The sequence below is a fragment of the Lepisma saccharinum genome, chromosome 25 (genome assembly GCF_977018435.1).
Source record: "Lepisma saccharinum chromosome 25, izLepSacc3.1, whole genome shotgun sequence".
In the NCBI taxonomy this organism is placed as follows: domain Eukaryota; kingdom Metazoa; phylum Arthropoda; class Insecta; order Zygentoma; family Lepismatidae; genus Lepisma; species Lepisma saccharinum.
The window spans coordinates 17,009,479-17,028,822 of record NC_139253.1 but is presented as its reverse complement, the minus strand read 5'-3'; the positions used below and the strand labels follow the sequence as shown (position 1 = coordinate 17,028,822).

The 19,344-nt window shown below is 32.9% G+C and overlaps 1 protein-coding gene across 2 annotated transcripts; it reads left to right on the top strand.

Moving 5' to 3' along the window:
* The first annotated feature begins 6,723 nt into the window (after window positions 1–6,723).
* Window positions 6,724–17,921, top strand: LOC145978535 (uncharacterized). Of its 2 annotated transcripts, none has more exons than XM_083111191.1 (2): window positions 6,724–6,841; window positions 16,604–17,921. In XM_083111191.1, exon 2 carries the CDS (start codon window positions 16,615–16,617, stop codon window positions 17,680–17,682), a length of 1,068 nt encoding a protein of 355 aa, XP_082967317.1. In that variant the 5' UTR covers window positions 6,724–6,841; window positions 16,604–16,614; the 3' UTR covers window positions 17,683–17,921. The 2 variants fall into 2 exon arrangements, with proteins under 2 accessions (XP_082967317.1, XP_082967315.1); XM_083111189.1 differs by having other exon boundaries at window positions 6,725–6,828.
* Window positions 17,922–19,344: the final 1,423 nt, after the last annotated feature.

Sequence of the window (19,344 nt, the reverse complement as noted above, 5' to 3'; positions counted from 1 at the left end):
TACAGTCTGGAAGAGTGTGTCACTAGTGTGACAGTGTGAACATCCCGTGTCGCTTGTCCCATTGGTTTGAAAGTTGCCTTACACTCATGTCGATGGCACTAAGAAAGTTTTGTGGGGTTCCCCTTGTCGTTTCATGCAATCATCATTAACATCATCGCCGCGATTAGTTTAAAGCGGAAGAAAAGAGACAGTAAATATCCAAAATACAAATGCTTCAGTGTGTATATCTTTAAAAGACATGATGATGATGAAAATAATAATGAACCTAATTCATACACAAAAATTTAGTTGCCAAGAACATCCCACGCGTATTTTTTCTCCCGTATTATTAACGAAAGTATGACGATAACAGGACGTGGTCGACTGTCTAGAATTTCGTTAATATCTTCGCGACCACTGTACCAAATATCATAGCAATTATCACATTCATAGAAATGCTTCATGTAAAAGAATCAGACGTTGCAGCGGAAACTCCATTTACTTCCACTATAAGTAGTCGAACACCAAGCACCGGGGTCAACCCCAGCGCCTCTAGCGGATCATTTTCGAGTGGAACCACCCAGAGAGCGCAGAAGCATGTCGTTTTCCACACTACGTTACTCTAGGCGCTGTACCTGAGATATCTGGAAAGAATTAACGTAATTCGAATAGTGAAACTGTACAGATATTTTATTCGCGATTCCAGTCCCGACACATTCCTCAAATGATGTAAATGCTGTGTACGGGATCCCGAAAAGTTGTGACCCGAATATCGGGGAAAAAATTTCCCGTTCCGATCCCGAATTCGGGAAATGATTTCCCGGCTTTTCGTTATCCTAAGCAGTCGAGAAATGCCGAATGGTCGTTTTAAAATGATGTGTGTGAAAATTATCGGACATTGTTAGCTTTTATTCCAGAAATGCAAATACAATGACTTAAGGTAAAAATGACGTGTACAATTTGAGATTTATAGAAGTTCGGGAAATGTCTACCACTTCCTTTCCGGAAAATTTCCAGACTTGGTCCGGAAATGGCGAATTTTTCACATCCCGAATGCAGGGAATATCGGGATTTCAAAAATTCCCGTTCCGACCCAAAACAATCTTACCCTCACACCCCTAATGACAGCGAAGATGCCAGAAAGAAGAGAACTGGCAACGTTGGAGATCTTCCACCTCGCAAAAGTCTGCAACAAGAAATACCCACGATACCGGTAGATATTGGAATGTGCAATTGCTCATTAATATGCGCACTGCCACCTACACACCCCTCATGCCAGCGTAAGACGCTGCAAAGAGAACTGGCAACGTTGTAGATCTTCTATCTTCTACCTCGCGAAATGCATGGATCTCGCGCATGCGTATTAATACAACCCAATTGTACATGATTACAGACATTTTTATAAGCACACAGAAATAGGGGAGGATTACCATAATTTATGTCGGCTTTGCTTGACAAACACTAGTTCGAAACTGAACATCTGCCTAGATAAAGGACAAAAGACGAGATATTCAAAGGAAAATATTAAATTGTCTATCCCTCATTGTGAGTATATTTTATTATTTGTAAGCATCACTTTTCATTTATTAGTTTAAATGGTAACACTTTACTATACCTGAGACGGATTCCTTCAAATTTACAGGAGAAAGTACTTACGGAATTCATTTTCTGGAGTGTTGTTGATGTTCCGGAATGTAGTTTTGGTCCATTTTAATGCAAATCCATGTGGTTTTATACGAAAATCTCTCTCCAACGTGCTATTTCTGCTCCCGCCATTTGCTTTTTATGAGAGCGCGATATTGCTGCTGCTACAAGCCAATGTTGTCCGTATATGCTAAATTGAACGAAAGGAGTGCTAATGGAACCTAACCTAACCTAGTAGGCATACCTCGTAAGTAAAAAAGTCAATTTAAAATTCCTAAAGTGTTTTTAATGTTAAAAAAATTATTTCCGACGCGCTATTGCGATCAACGGTAAGCTACCGCCATGTTGTGTGTGGAAATAAACAAGAACAGTAAGTACTCGTAAATGTAAGAAATATACATTATTTTCGTTACGAATTCCATTATTTCACCTAAATAAGTGTTCCGGAATGCAGAATAGTACGTTAGCAATGTAAAAAAGTGCGAAAGGAATAATTTCCAGGTGTCTCAGGTATAGTAAAGTAGTACTGTTTACATGAGTTTACAATACCGGACCACTCTCCAATTTCTATAAAATTTCGCCTACTTACTAATTTCGATGTCCTGATGACGTATCTGTAGTTCATATTTGGCGGTCACTTGTTAAAACTGTACATTTACGTGTACAACTTGTAAAATAAACTTGCGATTTACCACGGTGATTGTCCATACACAGCAATTCGGAACCATCTTTCTTTCGCAATTAATTACCTAATGGTCTTCCTTTACGCACAACAATCTTGTTGACGACAGACGAGGAATGCCTACGAGGTTAGGTTAGGCCTGTTAGGTTAGGTTCCATTAGCATAAATACAAAGAAAAATTAATATTTTAGCTAAGAGAACTATACCTTATCTTGCCTGTTGATTTCTTCATGTTGGGAAAATGGCGTCTTCTGTGGAGCTATTGTTCGTATGGTAGGGTTACGTTACGTTAAGAAAACATAGTTTATTTCATTTTTTTCTCGATTTCCATACTTGACCGCCAATTATTACATGCAGATTCGTGATTAGGAGTTCACAATTAGTGCGTAGGCGAAATTTCATAGAAATTGGAGAGTGGTCCGGTATTGTAAACTCGTTCCCTGCGCCCTGCCTTTGTGGCACGATGCTAAATGCACGGGGAACATTTCCTTGGTACTAGCTAGTTTACTATCCTTCGGACAGATTTCTTCATTTCTACAGAAGAAACTACTTACCGTAATAAGTTCCTGTAGTATTGTCTAACATCTGGAAGGTGTTTTGTGTGATGTGGGAATGTTTCATAGCGGAAATTCAACCATTGACGCATAGCCCGACGAACCATTTCCGGTAAGGTTAGGTTAGGTAGGATCACAATAGGTTACAATAGTTAAAAATTGGTTTCGAAAAAAATATGCGTAGCCACACACACCATTCTCACATAGCCCCACAAACCATTTGCGGAAACGTACGTTCTTCAGTTACAAAAACACTTTTTTTTTAAAAAAAAAAAAATTGATCAAAAAAATGTGAATACACATTAAAAAATGATCCGCGAAGCAGATAGGTAAGTACAAATATCAAAAATTGACGAAACTCGGAGGTTATAGGTGTCCAAAGGATAGTAAAAATTTACCGGTTTTTGGGGCTAACGTCAATGGTTTGTGAGGCTAACGTCAATGGTTTGTGACGTATTAGCATAATTTCAAATCCGGGCAGGTATTTTCTAGTGAACGAGGTTGCAACACTGCATAAATCGACAAAACACTTCCACAATGTGCCCTGAACCAGTACGCTATCGCCCGCCATAATGTGTTACAGAATCGAAATAACAAGTAACAGTAAGTACTTGTAAATCTAAGAAATAGACATTGAGATGCATTATTTCACTTTAGGAAATGTTTCGCATTCCAAAATAGTACGTTAGCAATGTAAAAAAGTCCGAAATATATGTTTCATAGGTGTTTCCCCCATACTATAATGGTACCCTCATTACTTTAAGGAAGGTTCAAATTTCGTGTGACAATGATTTCCAAAATTCTACGATAATTAGTCTTTGTGCTAGGAGAAATCATGGTAAATATCCGATATCGCCCGAACGGATTTCTTCAAATTTACAGGAGAAACTATTTACTGAAATCAGTTTCCGTAGGATTGTCGAAGTTCTTGGAGGTATTTTCGGTAACAGTTTCATAGATCGGAGACATATTAAAATAGCATATTTTGTGTTTCACATGGTTCGTACTTACCAATTGTGTATTGTGGAACATAGTTCGAGGTGCCATTATGCTTTTTACACGAAAACAAACTCAATTTTTCACATTCCGAGTGCTTTTTTTTTAATTCCTTTCTTCGCTTCCGGAACACACAGTATGGTGGGCACATCTTGACTCACGTTGTGGTTATGCAGTGTTTCAACCTTCTTCACCGAAAAATACCTACTATTGTGTTCGTCACCGGTGGAAATTATACATTATGCACGGGTAGCTGACGGATAGCCCCACAAACCATTTCCAAAAAGGTTAGGTTTGGTTTGGTTGGGTTAGGCAAGCATAGTAAAAAAAAGGGGGTTGAAACACTGACAGGGGCTGACGTCATCAAATGTACGCAGCATCCGGTTGTTGTAGGGCAAGCAAATGAAAGCAATACCAATTGTGCGTCGCTGTGATATTTCTCTTGAAAAATGAATGATTTCCCAGTTAAATATATTCCAGATGAAAGAAAATACCTTGACGAACATTGTAAAACTTTGAAAACCTCATTTCCGTAAGTAGTTTCTTGTGTAAAATTGAAGAAATGTGTCTCCGATGTATGAAACTGTTACCGTATTTTCTTTCGCGGAAACTGAAAACTTTACCAATGCTGCAGAACAAGAAATAATCGCTTTTTAAGTAAGGAACTTGCATTTTCTGTATCATTATGCCGTTGTTTCCATTATGTGTGTGCAGATGGCATGAGCATCAAAAGTCACACGGTCTCGCCATTGTTTCCAAATGTGCCTTTTTTTACGAGATTTTTTTTAACTATGCTTACCTAACCCAACCTAACCTAACCTTGCTGGGAATGGTTCGTGGGGCTATCGTGAATGGTTTGTGGGGCTATCGTGAATAATTTTTGGGGCTATCCGTCAATGGTTTGTGGGGCTATCGTGAATGTTTTTTTTGGGGGCTATCCGTCAATGGTTTGTGATTACATAATGAACATGAAAGTAGGTATTTTTTGGTTAAGAAGGTTGAAACACTGCATACCCACTCTAAATCGACAAAACACAAGCAGATGCCCGATGATCCATGACGAGTGCATGCCATATTGTCTGTTACCCAAGCAGAACAAGGAAGACAAATAATGACTCGTAATATGAAAAGTTGACACTATTTTATAGAAAAAGGCATAACCTCACCTTAAAGAATCTTCCGCAATGCTGAATAGGTAAGTATCAATGCTAAAATTAATTAAATAAATGAGTGAGAGGTGCTCGGGTATTATCGGATAATTTCCGAAATTATAAAACAATCGGAACCGTTACCGGTGCAGACAACAAATACACTACTTGACTCCAAATCAATGAACTAGATGACTCGGTGTTGCACCGTGCAACCAACTAGACGCTAAGGTGCAAACAGAGTCAAATCTAGTCAAAAAGTGCAGCCAACTACATGGGGCTATAGAAATATATGGGTAAAAATTTGGTATTCCCCGGACACCTATAACTTCTTCTGTTGACATTCGTACTTTCCTATCTGCTTCGCGGAACATTCTTTACGGTGTATTCAAGTTCTTTTAATAAAAGTAATTGCAATTTTTCACATTACGAGTACTTCTTTCTTGTAGTCTTTTCGCTTGCCTGAGACACAATATGGTGCGTACACCTTCCTAGATAATCACACGTCGTGCTTGTGTTTTGCTGATTTTCATTCGTTATGCAATGTTTCAACCTTCAGAACCCAAGAAATACTCATGAAAAAAGCTCATCTGATCTAATTTTTTTAAAAAGTTTTTCACATTGTTTTACGAAGAAAATTGTAATGATTCGTGGGGCTATCCATGAATGATTTTTGGGGCTATCCGTCCCGGAATCGGTGGGAAATTTGAACAAAAAAATTATTTTCGTTTGAAATTTTTGAGTCCAAATTTCCCACAGATTCCGGGCTCCACCCCTGGGGTAATTGACCTACCACTACCGTGGCCCTGCCTCAGCTCTGGCTACCTGACTTTCTCTATAGAGTCCCTGTTAAAAGCATGTTAGAAATTGGCCGGAGTCACCTGCCCCCAAATGGGCCCTAAACTTTTGAAAAAATCTGTTTTCTGTTCAAATCTACACGGAACTCTTTTAAACTGTAACTTCTCACGTCCCTGTACTCTCTTTGAACACGCATATACCCACAGCCCATTCCTTCAAATGAGTAGCTTACATTCACTGCCACATTTTGGACATTCCTTTCCTTTCTTCAAGATCCCATGTTCAATTAAAAATCCACAGGATGTTCCACACCCGGTACAAATTTCACCACAACACGTCATGTTTCTAACTTTTGTTGCTAACACAGACAGTTTGAAACACTGGATACCCAATGAACATGAACAAAACACAGTCACGATGCGTGATGATGTACGAAAGTGTATGCGCCAAAGGCTATTCTCTGTCAGAGAATTAATTTTCAACAAAGAACATGAATTTTCGCTATCACACAAAACACCTTCCAGATGTTAGACAATGCTACAGGAACTTATTACCATAAGTAGTTTCTTCTGTAAAAATGAAGAAATCTGTCCGGGGAATATCAGATTAGTACCCAAAAGGGTCACATTTTTCTTATAGTGAAACCAACATTTTTCACTTGGTGGTTTATTTTCTTATGTATTTTAAGATATCCATTTCCTATAACCCTATCTATAGCAAAAGTAACCACAAGTAATTGGAGTATCGAAGTCTGACATTTAATATGCAATTTGTAATAAATATCTACTTTTGGGGGTAGGCAAATAACATTTTCATAAATACCTATTATTTACCTACACAGTTTGTAAATACCCATGCTCCAACCCTACTTATGAATTCAATTTTCTCCATCTCAGGTTACAGAGGATGACAGTTTGCCAAAGTTTGTGTGCTATTCGTGTGTAGACAAGATAGAAGATTTCCAGGATTTCCACAGACTTTCTCAAGGAATACCTGTCGTCTGCAGAAAAGGGGCGCAAGTGTTAAGGTAAAGTGTTAAGGTAAAGATAATTTTATACTTGAACAAATGGTGGCATGTTTAAAAGTAAGTCATACTTCATTTGTTCATGGCGTGGTAATACATAGATGCATTTTTAAAAATTAAAATTTTTACACCTGCTATTACTGAGAATGGAATCATGTATTCTTTTGTGAAGACCCATAGTGAAAGTGGTATGTGGTTTTCTGGGCTCTTGTGTATAAAATTGTTTTTTTATTACTCTATTCTCCTCAATGTTTTGAATAGCAATGCATTTTTGTGGATGTAGGAGGTGACCCTTTCCAAAGACATCCAAATGACAACCTCGCTTACACATAGCAGACTCTGGTCTGCATTGTTACAGAATAACGAGGCTCTAGCACTTGAACCTCTAGCCTGTAAGTAGATAGCAAAATGTGGCTTCGAGCGCACCTAAATTTAAGGGGCAACTTTTCACCCAAAATCATAAAAAAACAAGAGAAAAATAAAAAAATATTAAAATTTAATAACAAAACATTAAAAACATCATCCCTTAATTTATTTTTGAGCATTTTTTTCATGTTTTTGTCAAATCAATAATTAAAATTTAAGGGGCAGTTTTTTATCTCAAAAACATAAAAAATTTAGAAATTTTAATAACAAAACATCAAAAAATCATCCCTTAATACATTTTTTCTAAAAATATAGCCCCTTAATAATAATTTTATGCATCCATATTTTCCAGCGCAAATCGATTAAGGGGCAACTTTTTACTCCGAAACTAACAAAAATCAATGTTTTAATCACAAATTTTAGCACATTTAACTAAAAATAATACCCCTTAAACTTATAAAAAACAAGAGCGCAAATCGTTTAAGGGGTACTTTTTCCTAAAAAAAAAAACAACCTAACTACAATGTTTTAAACACAAAATGAAGCACAGTTTTTAGAAAAACACACCCCTTAATTCACCAATTTATTCCTGGCGCATCTGCAGTTAAGGACTAACAAAAATACAGAAGCTTCTTATGAGGCTTAGCACGAAGTGCGCGTACCATATCCACCAAAATTTAATATATTTTGCTAATAATAATGCAAAAAACAGCATCACTTTAAATTCCTAAAAAACATTAGCGCCCTTTATGGGGCTAGCACGAAGTGCGCGCAATTAGATGTGACTAAGGAGCACATTTTTAACAATAAAGATATGATTTTTAGGATAAGCTTTTCACACAAGCCTTAAACTATAAAAGAAAAGAAATAAAGTACAAAAACAAAGAGGTTCGCACGCTTGCATCTCTTCAAACATTTGAGTGCATTTTCGATTAGGGGGCACATTTTTAATAAAAAAGATGATTTTTAGGGCTATTGTATTTATTTAACGTTATTTTTCGATCTAGTTTCGGCTACGTTTTAAGATTTTGATTATATAGTTACCTTCAGGTCTATCTTTAAAATTTTATAATACGCTTTTTTGTTATATTATATTATACGTACTATGATTTTTGTTTACATTAGGTACCTATCTACTATTTAACGTCCGCGAAAAATATTACCCCAACATATTCACATCCTCTATTTATTGCCCGAATTAGTATATTGGTGCCATCTGTAAGTATTCGACAGAACTGCACCAATACCAGCGAACAGAATACTGTGCCTGTCATCTTTAGTAGTATATAATCTCTGATGTAGAGGTTATTTTAGTCGAGTTTTAGTGCAACGTGTTTTAGTAAGTTTTATTATTTTTAAATAATTATTGTAAAATTTATAATTAATTTATTGTAAAAAAGTGAAATCGTTAATAGTAGGGTAAATTTAAGCCGCGTTTACAGTATTTAGCAAATGCTTTACAGCTCTGCTACAAATTCAGAATGAAATTCAATATTATGTTATGAATGTATTTCCTTTTAGTTGGAAACATCGAAGAATCTTTAATTTTGCTTAAAGGAAATGAAAGGCAATGAAGTTTCCAAAAAGAGAATGGTAGAAATACTAGGAAATGCGAAATAAAGAAACTGAATTCATTAAAATATGGTTGAGGTTATTTCTGAAAATATAGCTATTTGCATAAAATCCTAACCCAAACAAACGAGAAAGAGTTAGTTTAGAGCACAGAAAAAGAATATCACTTTGTTTAATTGTGAAAACATGAAATAGTAATTTTACTTTGCAATTGCAGTACCTACGTAATGCCTTATTTTATTAAATTATATAAAAAAAATTGTTACACATTAAAATTACAGAAACAGTCAATTACCAATGATAAAAAAATATTATAAAACCATAGATAACTGTCGATTCGAGAAAACTTTAAATATTAATCATGTTGTACCTGTTTTTGCTATAAAAATAGGATATAATAGGATATAGGAGGTATAAAATTAATTAATTAACAAACTCTGAAGAAAACAACACGTTTTACAATCTATTCGCTTCGTTAAACAAATTGATATATGCTAACGAATGATTAGAAGGACAATAGTGACGATTAGAAGAATGATCATAACGATAGTTTTTGTTAACATTTCAGTTTCATTATCGTCTTGTGTAATAAATTAATATTTTTTCAAATATATTTTTTTTCAATACAGCGAAATAAATGTGTAATTCCTCATTAAAGACAATCAGTAATAAATTCTATATGTATTATGATCTTTAAACAAAGCGATCATTATTTGGAAATGTTGTAACTGATTGATTTTGTTGTAACTGATCTGATATTACATTTAATGATTTTTAAATTTATATGTAAACAATGTTGGAGTTTTTGATTATTGATTTTTAACAATTGATTTGACTAAAGAAACAAACAATGGTCTTTACACAAAATAAATTTGAATGTTCATCATGTTACGTCATGTTCATCATGTTACGTCATGTTCATCATGTTACGTCATGTTCTTCATGTTACGTCATGTTCTTCATGTTACGTCATGTTCATCATGTTAAGTCATGTTCATCATGTTAAGTCATGTTCATCATGTTAAGTCATGTTCATCATGTTACGTCATGTTGTTCATGTTCGTTCCTCATGGTTATCATGTTGACTTCACTAAATCCAAAACGATCAAGAGCTGAATGCTCTAACACCAAATAAAAAAGGTGGTACACCAAGAAAAACTATACCGCTATGCCGCTTCAAAATACAATGTAATCTTTTTGGTGGGTGGTACTGCGGTTCACTTGAGTGGTTACTTTTTCATGTACTATGAATAAGACGCCTAATCTTATTAACAGGAAACCATGATAATAGGATTAATTAATGATTCATTACTGAACCGGGGGATTCCTTATCTTTCTCAGAAGCCAAATCTACTTGGACTAATCTGGCGCTTATCGCTTATTCCAAAAAATCTTAATAATTACTATTTCATTAATATTTTTTTTTAATCCATTTAATATTTAGAATAAAAATGGATGTGACCTAAATATCTTAAGTCATAGTTCAAGTATTATGAAGCTGTAGGCAAGCATATCTATAAAAATGCTCTGCTCTTAGCATCTTTAATGTGCTAGTCAGCTAGTACATGACCATGTGCGCAATTACATTGCTAGCGCCCCTACGGGGCAAGAGCCTTCGGTTCGCACGTGTCCGTGCATGCAATTACATTGCTAGCACGTGTCCGTGCGCTAATGTATCTGTACTTCCAGGAATTAGATATCTTTTATCATCTTTCCAACTGAGTGACTTCTTATTTAATTCTTCTGTATAAATTTCATGTTTATGACTCCTAATAACATGCTGTTTATGTAAATATTCTTTTTGATTGAGTAAACAGTTTTTATAATCCTCAAATTGAATTTCTTTCTTTAATACAGCCTTTTTAATACCTTTCAGTCGTTTGTCTACCTTATCGTCAGTTCTATATGCATACATTTTGCTCCTTAACCCAATAAATTCCAACATTTGTTTTCCGTTGAGCTCATTTTTCATTTTTCCGATTACTTTTTTATTTTTATCTGAATACAGGTAGTGATCTTTAGGATAATCTGAAGTATCGAATAAATCAGAATTATTTTTCATAAACTGATTGTAATCATGGTTTTTAATTTCAAAAATAAAGGAATCAGTATCTGTATATAATAATTTTATATCATCTTCAAATTCATTTTTTAAAACATTATAGTAAAAATCATACATTAGAGCTTTAGATAAATCCAATACTGCTTGGCCTATATAAATCGGTTTATCAAATTTAACAGATGTTTTATAATTATGCACAGCCACCAAATATTTACTAAAGATGGTTCTAGATTTAAAATTGGACTTATTTATTGCTTTCTGGACTTTATCATCATCACAGTGTAATTGAATATTTTGTTGTTTTCTAACTGATTGCATCGATTTGCCAAATACACTATTAGACATTAGTTTCCAAAAATCCTTTTCAAAATCATTCTTTGCTTTCTGTCGCTGTTCAGTATTAAATTTAATATATGGTGCTATAAAGTCTGATTGAGTGAATTTTATCCCTCTGTGGATTTTAGTTATTTTCATTCCTAAGTCTATCTAGTTTTAATATTTTGTAGTGAACAACATAATTCTTTTTATCACAGAAGTGGCATAATAATTTAGGAACTTTGCCATTTGGGGATATTACATTCTCTGGCGCAAGTGGAAGATCATTAAATTTATTATGCAGTGTCAAATCCTTTGGAAACGATAAATCTACTTCTAAAACAAATCCAGTATCTCCATCAGACTTTAAGTGATAATCTAAATTAATTAGTTCGTCTTCACTCATCCATTTGAAATCTTTTTGAGGTCATTTTTGTGATAATGAATGCCCATATAAATTATTCATATCATTATAATGAATTTGAGTATTTTTATTTGATTTACTAGACGTAGTCGAGCTACTTGCTAGCGCATACCTATTAGAGCATTGACTTATTCCACCCCTAATTCCTTTTTCAAAGAACAGATACATTTCATAATCCATTAATTGTTCTAAAGTAACATTTGTATATTTTAGCATGCAATCCCAAGCAAATCCTGGAGTGGTATAATACCAAACTGGATCTAAACCATAGGAACTATTCAAGGCTAAATCTCTGAAGCTTTCAAACACATCAGCTATTAACAAAACATCTAATTTTAAATATAAATCATGCCACTCACCCAGATTCTTGATTTTAAATTTCCTCCAGACTTTTTGTGCATGATCATATTCGGGCCAACTTATACTTGAGCCTGTAAGGGTTTTATAGAATTTATCTATTGGGGGTAATTGTGTCTCATCGAATCTTTCTAATGAGTTCATATATTCGTAGGGATAAATGCCCTTTCGAGTTACCTTTGATCTTTGCTTTCTGAATAAAGCATCTAAAACATTCTGTGGAAAATATTTTAAAGTTTCTCTTAATTGTTTCGATTCTAAGTTGGATGATAGAGCATCTAAACTGCTTGCTAGGAATCTAAACGAATCTATAAATCTTAATTCAATATAACCACCACCATCAGCCATTCTTAAAACTTTACTAAATGAAATGTATTTTTCTTCATTGTCTGCAATTAATTTAAGATTACTCTTAATGCCTTTGGCTTGAGCCTCTGCACTGTCCTCTCCCAGGTTTCTGACAAATAGATGACAATCATAAGAACTTAAATTATGGAACAGAATTGGAATAAACAATGGCCGTCTATATTTTAAATTACAATTTCTACAGGCCGCACCTCTGTACTTTGAGCTATAGTGATCGTGTTCTCAGACTTTCTGATTTTGTTTGATAAACTCTTTTTTGCATAGATAGCATATTTTAGCCTTCATGTGCTCATCCCAATTTAGATCTGTCATAGTTTCATTTTCCTTTAATAGTTTATAGATCCTTTTGGCTTGGACTGTAATCTGTTTTATAAATCTTTTATCAGCATTTTCTCCTCTATAAATTTTTAAAGGATTTGTAATGTTTTCGTAAACACTCTTAATATAAAGTCCATAACTACAAGGAATATGGAGTTGAGTTTTTTGAGTATACGAATTTTCTGGATTTGGTTCACAGCTTTGAATTGGTTTTAGAATGGATTCAAAATCGGAATAAATTACATACGGATGCCTCAACATTCTTTGAATATTTTTAAATGATATTTTAGGTTTAATTTCTATTCCATTTTCTATGTTAGATTTAGGCATAACAGGTAAACAGGTTTCATTGTTATTACATATTACTTGATGTTTCTTCACAGCTTCTTCTCTTCTAGAACTATAATTTAAACATCTTCTACAGAAATATTTTTTATCTCTATTAATTTCTAATTGATTATTCAATAAACGACTTAAATTTTTAATCCAACAATAATGATTTTCAAAATAAAGTAGATCAATATTTTTATTATATTCTTGTTATGGTATAATGGATAAAATACTTGTTCTTTATCTTCAAACCCAAATACCGTTATGTTAAGTTTATTTAATTTTTCAAATTTAGGAATGTCTTGAATTTTAACTGGAAATTCAATTCCATTAAAATTTAATAAATCTTTGTATTGTGGCCTATCAAGAGTCGCTGATGTGCAGCTCTGTTGCACATAATGTGACCATCTTTGTGGATCTTTTTTTGGTGTTTTTAATGCACATGAAACTGAATATTTAAAACACTTATTATCTTTGTTTTTAATATTAATACAAGCCTGTTTATCCTTAATTAATTTGGGTAAATCTTTATGTGATGATCCGCTTAATGGTTTATATTTATTAATATTAATTCTTAAGTTGTTTATTCTGCTTAAAGTCCAACCTGATCCTTTGGCTTCTAATTCATCACATCTGTCTATAAATAGATCTCTTTGTATATCCCAGAAATTAATTAATTAAATCATTTTCTCCTCTTATTATTACATTGGGTAACTGAAACTTATGAACTATTTCTTGTTCTAAATTTTTAAAATCACATTCTAACTCTAAATTAATTTTAATGTTTTTTATGCATATCTAAAGCATTTTTAATAAGATTATTTGCTTTATCCTTAATTGAGTTCATATAGTAAGACAAATCAGAATCTCCTTCTTTATTGTTATGTTGATAAGTTAATAACCTACCTTTAAAAGCAACTTCAACTAAAATAAAATCAGGTTCAGGATTATGTTTTGCCTTATGAAGCTGAAGTCTAGTTTCTTTAATATACTTTCCACAAAGCAAGGCTTCGCCGTTTGGTGATGTACCAATCACCGCATCACATTTTATTTGTTTGACTCTCTTTTTCTTTTGAGGAGCTATTATACTTTCATCAAAAGGAAATTATCATTGATTTTCTTATTTTCTTTTTCTCTTTTGATTCTTTTATATTGCTTAATAATTTCTTTTATTAAATCAGATTTTTTATATTTTGTAAAGTATTGTATTTTTAGTTCTTTAGCAATATTATATAACTCTGGTAGTTTAAGTTTATTTAAACGTTGTTCCATTTTAAGACAACCAATTTATTATAAAAAAAATTATTCAATAAACACCTATTCTCCTTTTGTGTAAATTTGATTGCAGGTGTCTTTTATAGTGTGTTTTAGTATAATATTTACCACATTCACATAGCAAACGCTCACAATTTGTGTAGATTTTACATTGTTTACATCTTCGATCAGTATGTTTGCAGTTGTAAAATTCATCTGGATGTTTAAATAGTAAACAAACAGAACATCGAATGTCATCCATTTATTTAGGAAAAGATATTTTCAATAAACCCATTTTGGCTAAAGTTTTAATTTTATTCTCATGTTCTTTAAATTGAGCATTCATATTTCTAATTATTATTCTTTCTAACTCATTTTTTTGCAGAATCTTCGGATCTGTATAAACCTTGCACTCTTCTTTGAAATTCAGCGATCTGTATTGAATCAACTTGATTCATTTATTTATACCCAATATTTTTTCAATTTAGAAAATTGGGCTAAGCCACAAAGTGTTCGAAGGACTTAGTAAAGTGCGCGCGCATTATAATTATAAATAAAATAATTATAATAAAAACAAGAATAACAATAAATACTCTGTTTATTTAAGTTTGAAGTTTTAGGCAAATCATCTTTGCTGATCAAAGACGAACTCTTAACATTTTTTATTGCTTTGTTTCTGTAAATAATGATTTCCTTCATTGGATGCTTTTACATAAGCTCTGCTTACTTTATTTTTATAATCTTCAGGAATAGAAATTCTTTTAAATTTTTTATCTAATTCTTCTTCATCTACATCAATTTCATTCATTAATTGAACACATTCGTCTGGTTTAAGTGTTTTACTTTCTCTTAAAGTTAATGACAGTGATATGCCTGGAATACTAACTTTTGCTTCTTTTTGTTTCTCGTTGTACTTCTTTGCTAGAGCATTATGTTCATCACGTTCTTTTTGGTATGCCTCTTCTAATTTATTAATTATATCCTTATACTTTTTATTCTTTTGAATTGAAGCACTTAACATTATCCCTTTACAATCTGATTCACACATTTTGGAAAATAAAATAACAAATAATGAACGGAAGTGTTGTTTTTGTTCGTCTGTAACATCTAAACTATCTATTTTATCAGAAAATTCGTTCATCAAATCAATATATTGTTTCGCCGTTTTAGTAGTCAACTTATTATTACTAAATGCTAAAATATCATTAAAATTGATTTTAGATAAATCTTGAACACTTTTAACTGTGTCATGAAATGTTTTTAGAGTTATTTGGTTTGCCATTTAGTAAGATATTTTTTTTTATTTTTCCTTTTACCGATTACCAGTTACTATTCCTATAGCTGTTCCTATTACCTTGCCAATTACTATTCCTATTACCGTTCCAATTTCCTTACCTTTTGCTTTTCTGTTTACCTAATTCCTTTCCAATTACCTTTCTGTTTACGCATTGCCTTACCAATTACCTTTTTTTTAAAATAAATAAATGGATTCTACACAAATAGTCAAGTATTTAAAGCAGTGGGACTTTCAAAACAGAAGTAAAAAAGAATTTGCTGAAACATATAAAATTAGTGTAAAAACAATTGATAATTATATTAAAAAAGCATAATATATCTTATGAAAAACGCATATTTGGTATTATTATTCCAAGAGATAAATTGGGAAGATATTCATTAAATGGTATTTTAAACGAACATCCGAAGAAAACACAAATTAATAAAGATTGTAATACAACAAAGGAAGAATTAAAATTATTTGGTAGTGTTGTTACTCAAAACCTGAATGGAGTTTCAAAATCCACCAACAAACAAAGGCTAACTTATCCAGAGAAAGTAAAACGGCTTGAAGCAGCTTTGAAATAAAAAAATCTTCAATAATTTACAATACTCTACCATGAAAAAATTAATAATAAATAAAAAAAACACGACCAAGCCAATTACACCTGACGAATTTATTAAACTTTTAACATCTTTACATCTTATAATTTTTATCTAACTCTATTAATTCCCTGTTCGAAGAACAGATATAAAGTTAATTCTAAAACTGTAGTAAAATATTTAAAAGCTAATAATATATCCTATAATCAAAAAGGAGTTGTTAATTTACCACCCCGAGATAATTATGGACGATTTACTTTAAATTTACAAACACCCCTTGGGGTGGAAACAAGGTGTGCAGTCAAAAAAGCTGAAACTATTAAAAAAGAAGTTAAATTTCAAGAGCCGCTGAAAAACTGTCTATCATTAAAAGGTTTGAATAGTCTTTAATTAGTTTAAATATTCAATTGCATAGTTACGACTTCTCATTGTAATTTCGTTATTATTCTTTGGTGCATTAATTTTTCTATCTTATGAGGAAGATCTGTAGATATTATTTGATATTTGTGAATCAGTAAGAGTTTGTTTCTTTGCAGATTTGTGAATTATGGGGTACTATGATACAGTAAGGAGGTACATTGCAAATTGCAATGGTAATCCTGATGAACTGGTCAACTTAGATGATGCACTGATGACATCTCCCAAAACACCTCTGGAAGAAACAAGGATTGTTAAAATGGGTGAGGTGTTCAATGAAACAGTCTTCAAGGACTGCATCATCTCAAATATCTATCAGCAGCATCAGATTACTCAAGCAGACCTCAAGTTTAGTACATGGTTGAAAATATTGGAATTTCTAGACCAGGACTTCCAAAATGGCTCAGTCACACTTCAAATTTACCTTCAGGTTTTCCTTCATTTCAGTAAAATATCCATAAAGGAAGACATTCTTGACAAGAGCAAGTATTATAATGAATTGTTGAAAATATTCGTAACTCCTACTGTGAAACCCTTAAGCATCCACACTACAATAACAGAAATGTCAGGAGATGATGCTTCATCACTTAAACAGAGACTGTGTTCAAAGCCAGTCATACAGGCAATACTGCAGAATATTACTTCCTTGAAGACCTCAGACACAATGCCGACTGTCAATATTGAGGTGATCGTTCGTATAATCACTTCTGGAACCATATATCAAGTACTATTTTTTGAACCCTTCCAACCTCTGAGAGGTGCGTGTCTTAAAGATGGTATACTCATCTGCTTGAACAATATTGCTGGGATTACCAATACCCCCAATTATTTTGCTGATCTGTTGACCTTAGCGATACATGAATTTTCCCATCATATTGCCCGCATACTTTTCAATGATTTTAATTTTTCAAGTCCTTGGACTTTGAGGACCACCAATGAGGCACGATTTGACTTCAGGCGTTCACAGCCGTTGGAAACTGGAAGGAACACTGAGCTGATATTATTTGACGGCATACAGCCCGATTGGTTCATCTCTTTGGAGGAGGCAGCCTCTACATTTCTGGAACGTATCGATTCGAACGTCTGCTCACTACCAATAATTATGATGAAGGATCACGATAGATTAGGATTGGTTGAGCGAAAACCATCCTCATTTTTTGGGATAGACATTAAGTCAGAATATAATCTTATGTGTTAATTTCATTTGTATTTCTTATGGATACCAGCAAGAAGAATTTACATCACAAATAATAGAACATTTAGGCCTACCATTTTGTCTTTTCTGTATCTTCTATTTCATGCAACCCAGCTTCTTTGTTATTTCTCCCCATTAATTGTTTCTTTTTGTTAAAAATAATGTTAATTATAATTATATCTGTTAGGTAAAACAAGTACTATAAGAAAAATTGTTAAAATACATGTAAATTTATTTACTTTGATTATAAATGGAGTAAAATAAAACAGTAGATTATAATCCTGCTTTTATTTCATGTGTAGTATAGGATACCTACTGCTTTGATTTTATCCATTGAGAAGAAGTGTCGCAATCTTTATTGAAATATCGTTGACTAGGAAGAGAAAACAGCTCAAAATTTTCAGCCCGCAACTTAATTAAATAGTAAAATTATGTAGTTCAATTCGAAAGTAAAGAAAGATACGTGAAACAGTATTTTGTTGAGAACTTGGCGATTTCGGATTTTATTTCGCGTTCCACAATGGAGATGCTGTGATTTAGATACAGCTTGACAGTATTCACAACAACTGATTTTAATAACGAATTTCTCAATGTTTTTAAACAATCGTTTTTACGTTCGATTTAGGTAAAGTCGTTTTTACGTTATTTCATTTTGACAGTTGGCAACTATGCTTGATGAAGATGGCTGCCTCCTTGTTTACGCTGACAGAAAGGTTGCTTTTTTAGGTTAAAAATAAATATTTAAATAATGCGAAGAACAGCATTTTATTTCACAAGGTAAGGAAGGTATAAATTATACAGTTTTATTCACGGGATAGTTACATTTTCCTTGTTTAAAAAAAGATTTGCTCACAGAGGTGAGTCAGTCATTCAGCACTCTTGTTTACATTTATCTTTATCAGCTGGGAGTGGTAGTAATGCATCCTGCTGATAACAACTTTCCTTGTGATTCATAGCGACCACAAAAAGTGGAAAAACATTTTTGAGAAATTATTTTGTACACACCTAATCACCACGCACTACACACAGTATTGACACGGTTTATAAAGTGTGTCGGTATGTTATCGCTTTAAGTATCGCTACGCTTTTTAACTTAGAAAATTTTCATGGATCAGCAACAATCTACCAGCCGAATTAATGAAGAGGCAAACAAGGAGGTTTTAAAATTCCTTTCCTCAACCACCTTTAACTATGATGTATCTGCTAGAGACACTGAAATTGGAAAGCTAAAAACGGAAAACCGAAAGTTGGGGATAAAAAATTGAAATTTAAAAAAAATAATCAAAAACAAAACTGTTGAGTTGAGAGATGTGTTAATAAAGTTAAAAGAAAACAAGGCTAAGATATTATCACTGCAGGACATTACTACCAATTCTTCCCAAGAAGTCATGGATATAAAGTAAATTTTTGGTAAGTATATGATATGAAATAAAAATGAAGCTATATGTGGGACAAAATTAGTTGTGTAACTATTTCATCTTAAAATTTTTAATATTGATTATTGTGTGCTCATAATACTGTCTAGTGTTACAGGGTGCTATTTTTTATAATAATTGTTTTTTTTTGCTATTTTAATTAATTTTTAAAATTGTTGCACATAATTCTAGAAGTGTCCAACTGTGTCGACGGAGTGCTCGATAGTATGCAAGAACTGCTAGTGTAGAA

What these genes read in the sequence shown, in the direction of transcription:
- LOC145978535 (XM_083111191.1), top strand. Translation starts at nt 16,615, where the DNA reads ATGGGGTACTATGATACAGTAAGGAGGTACATTGCAAATTGCAATGGT.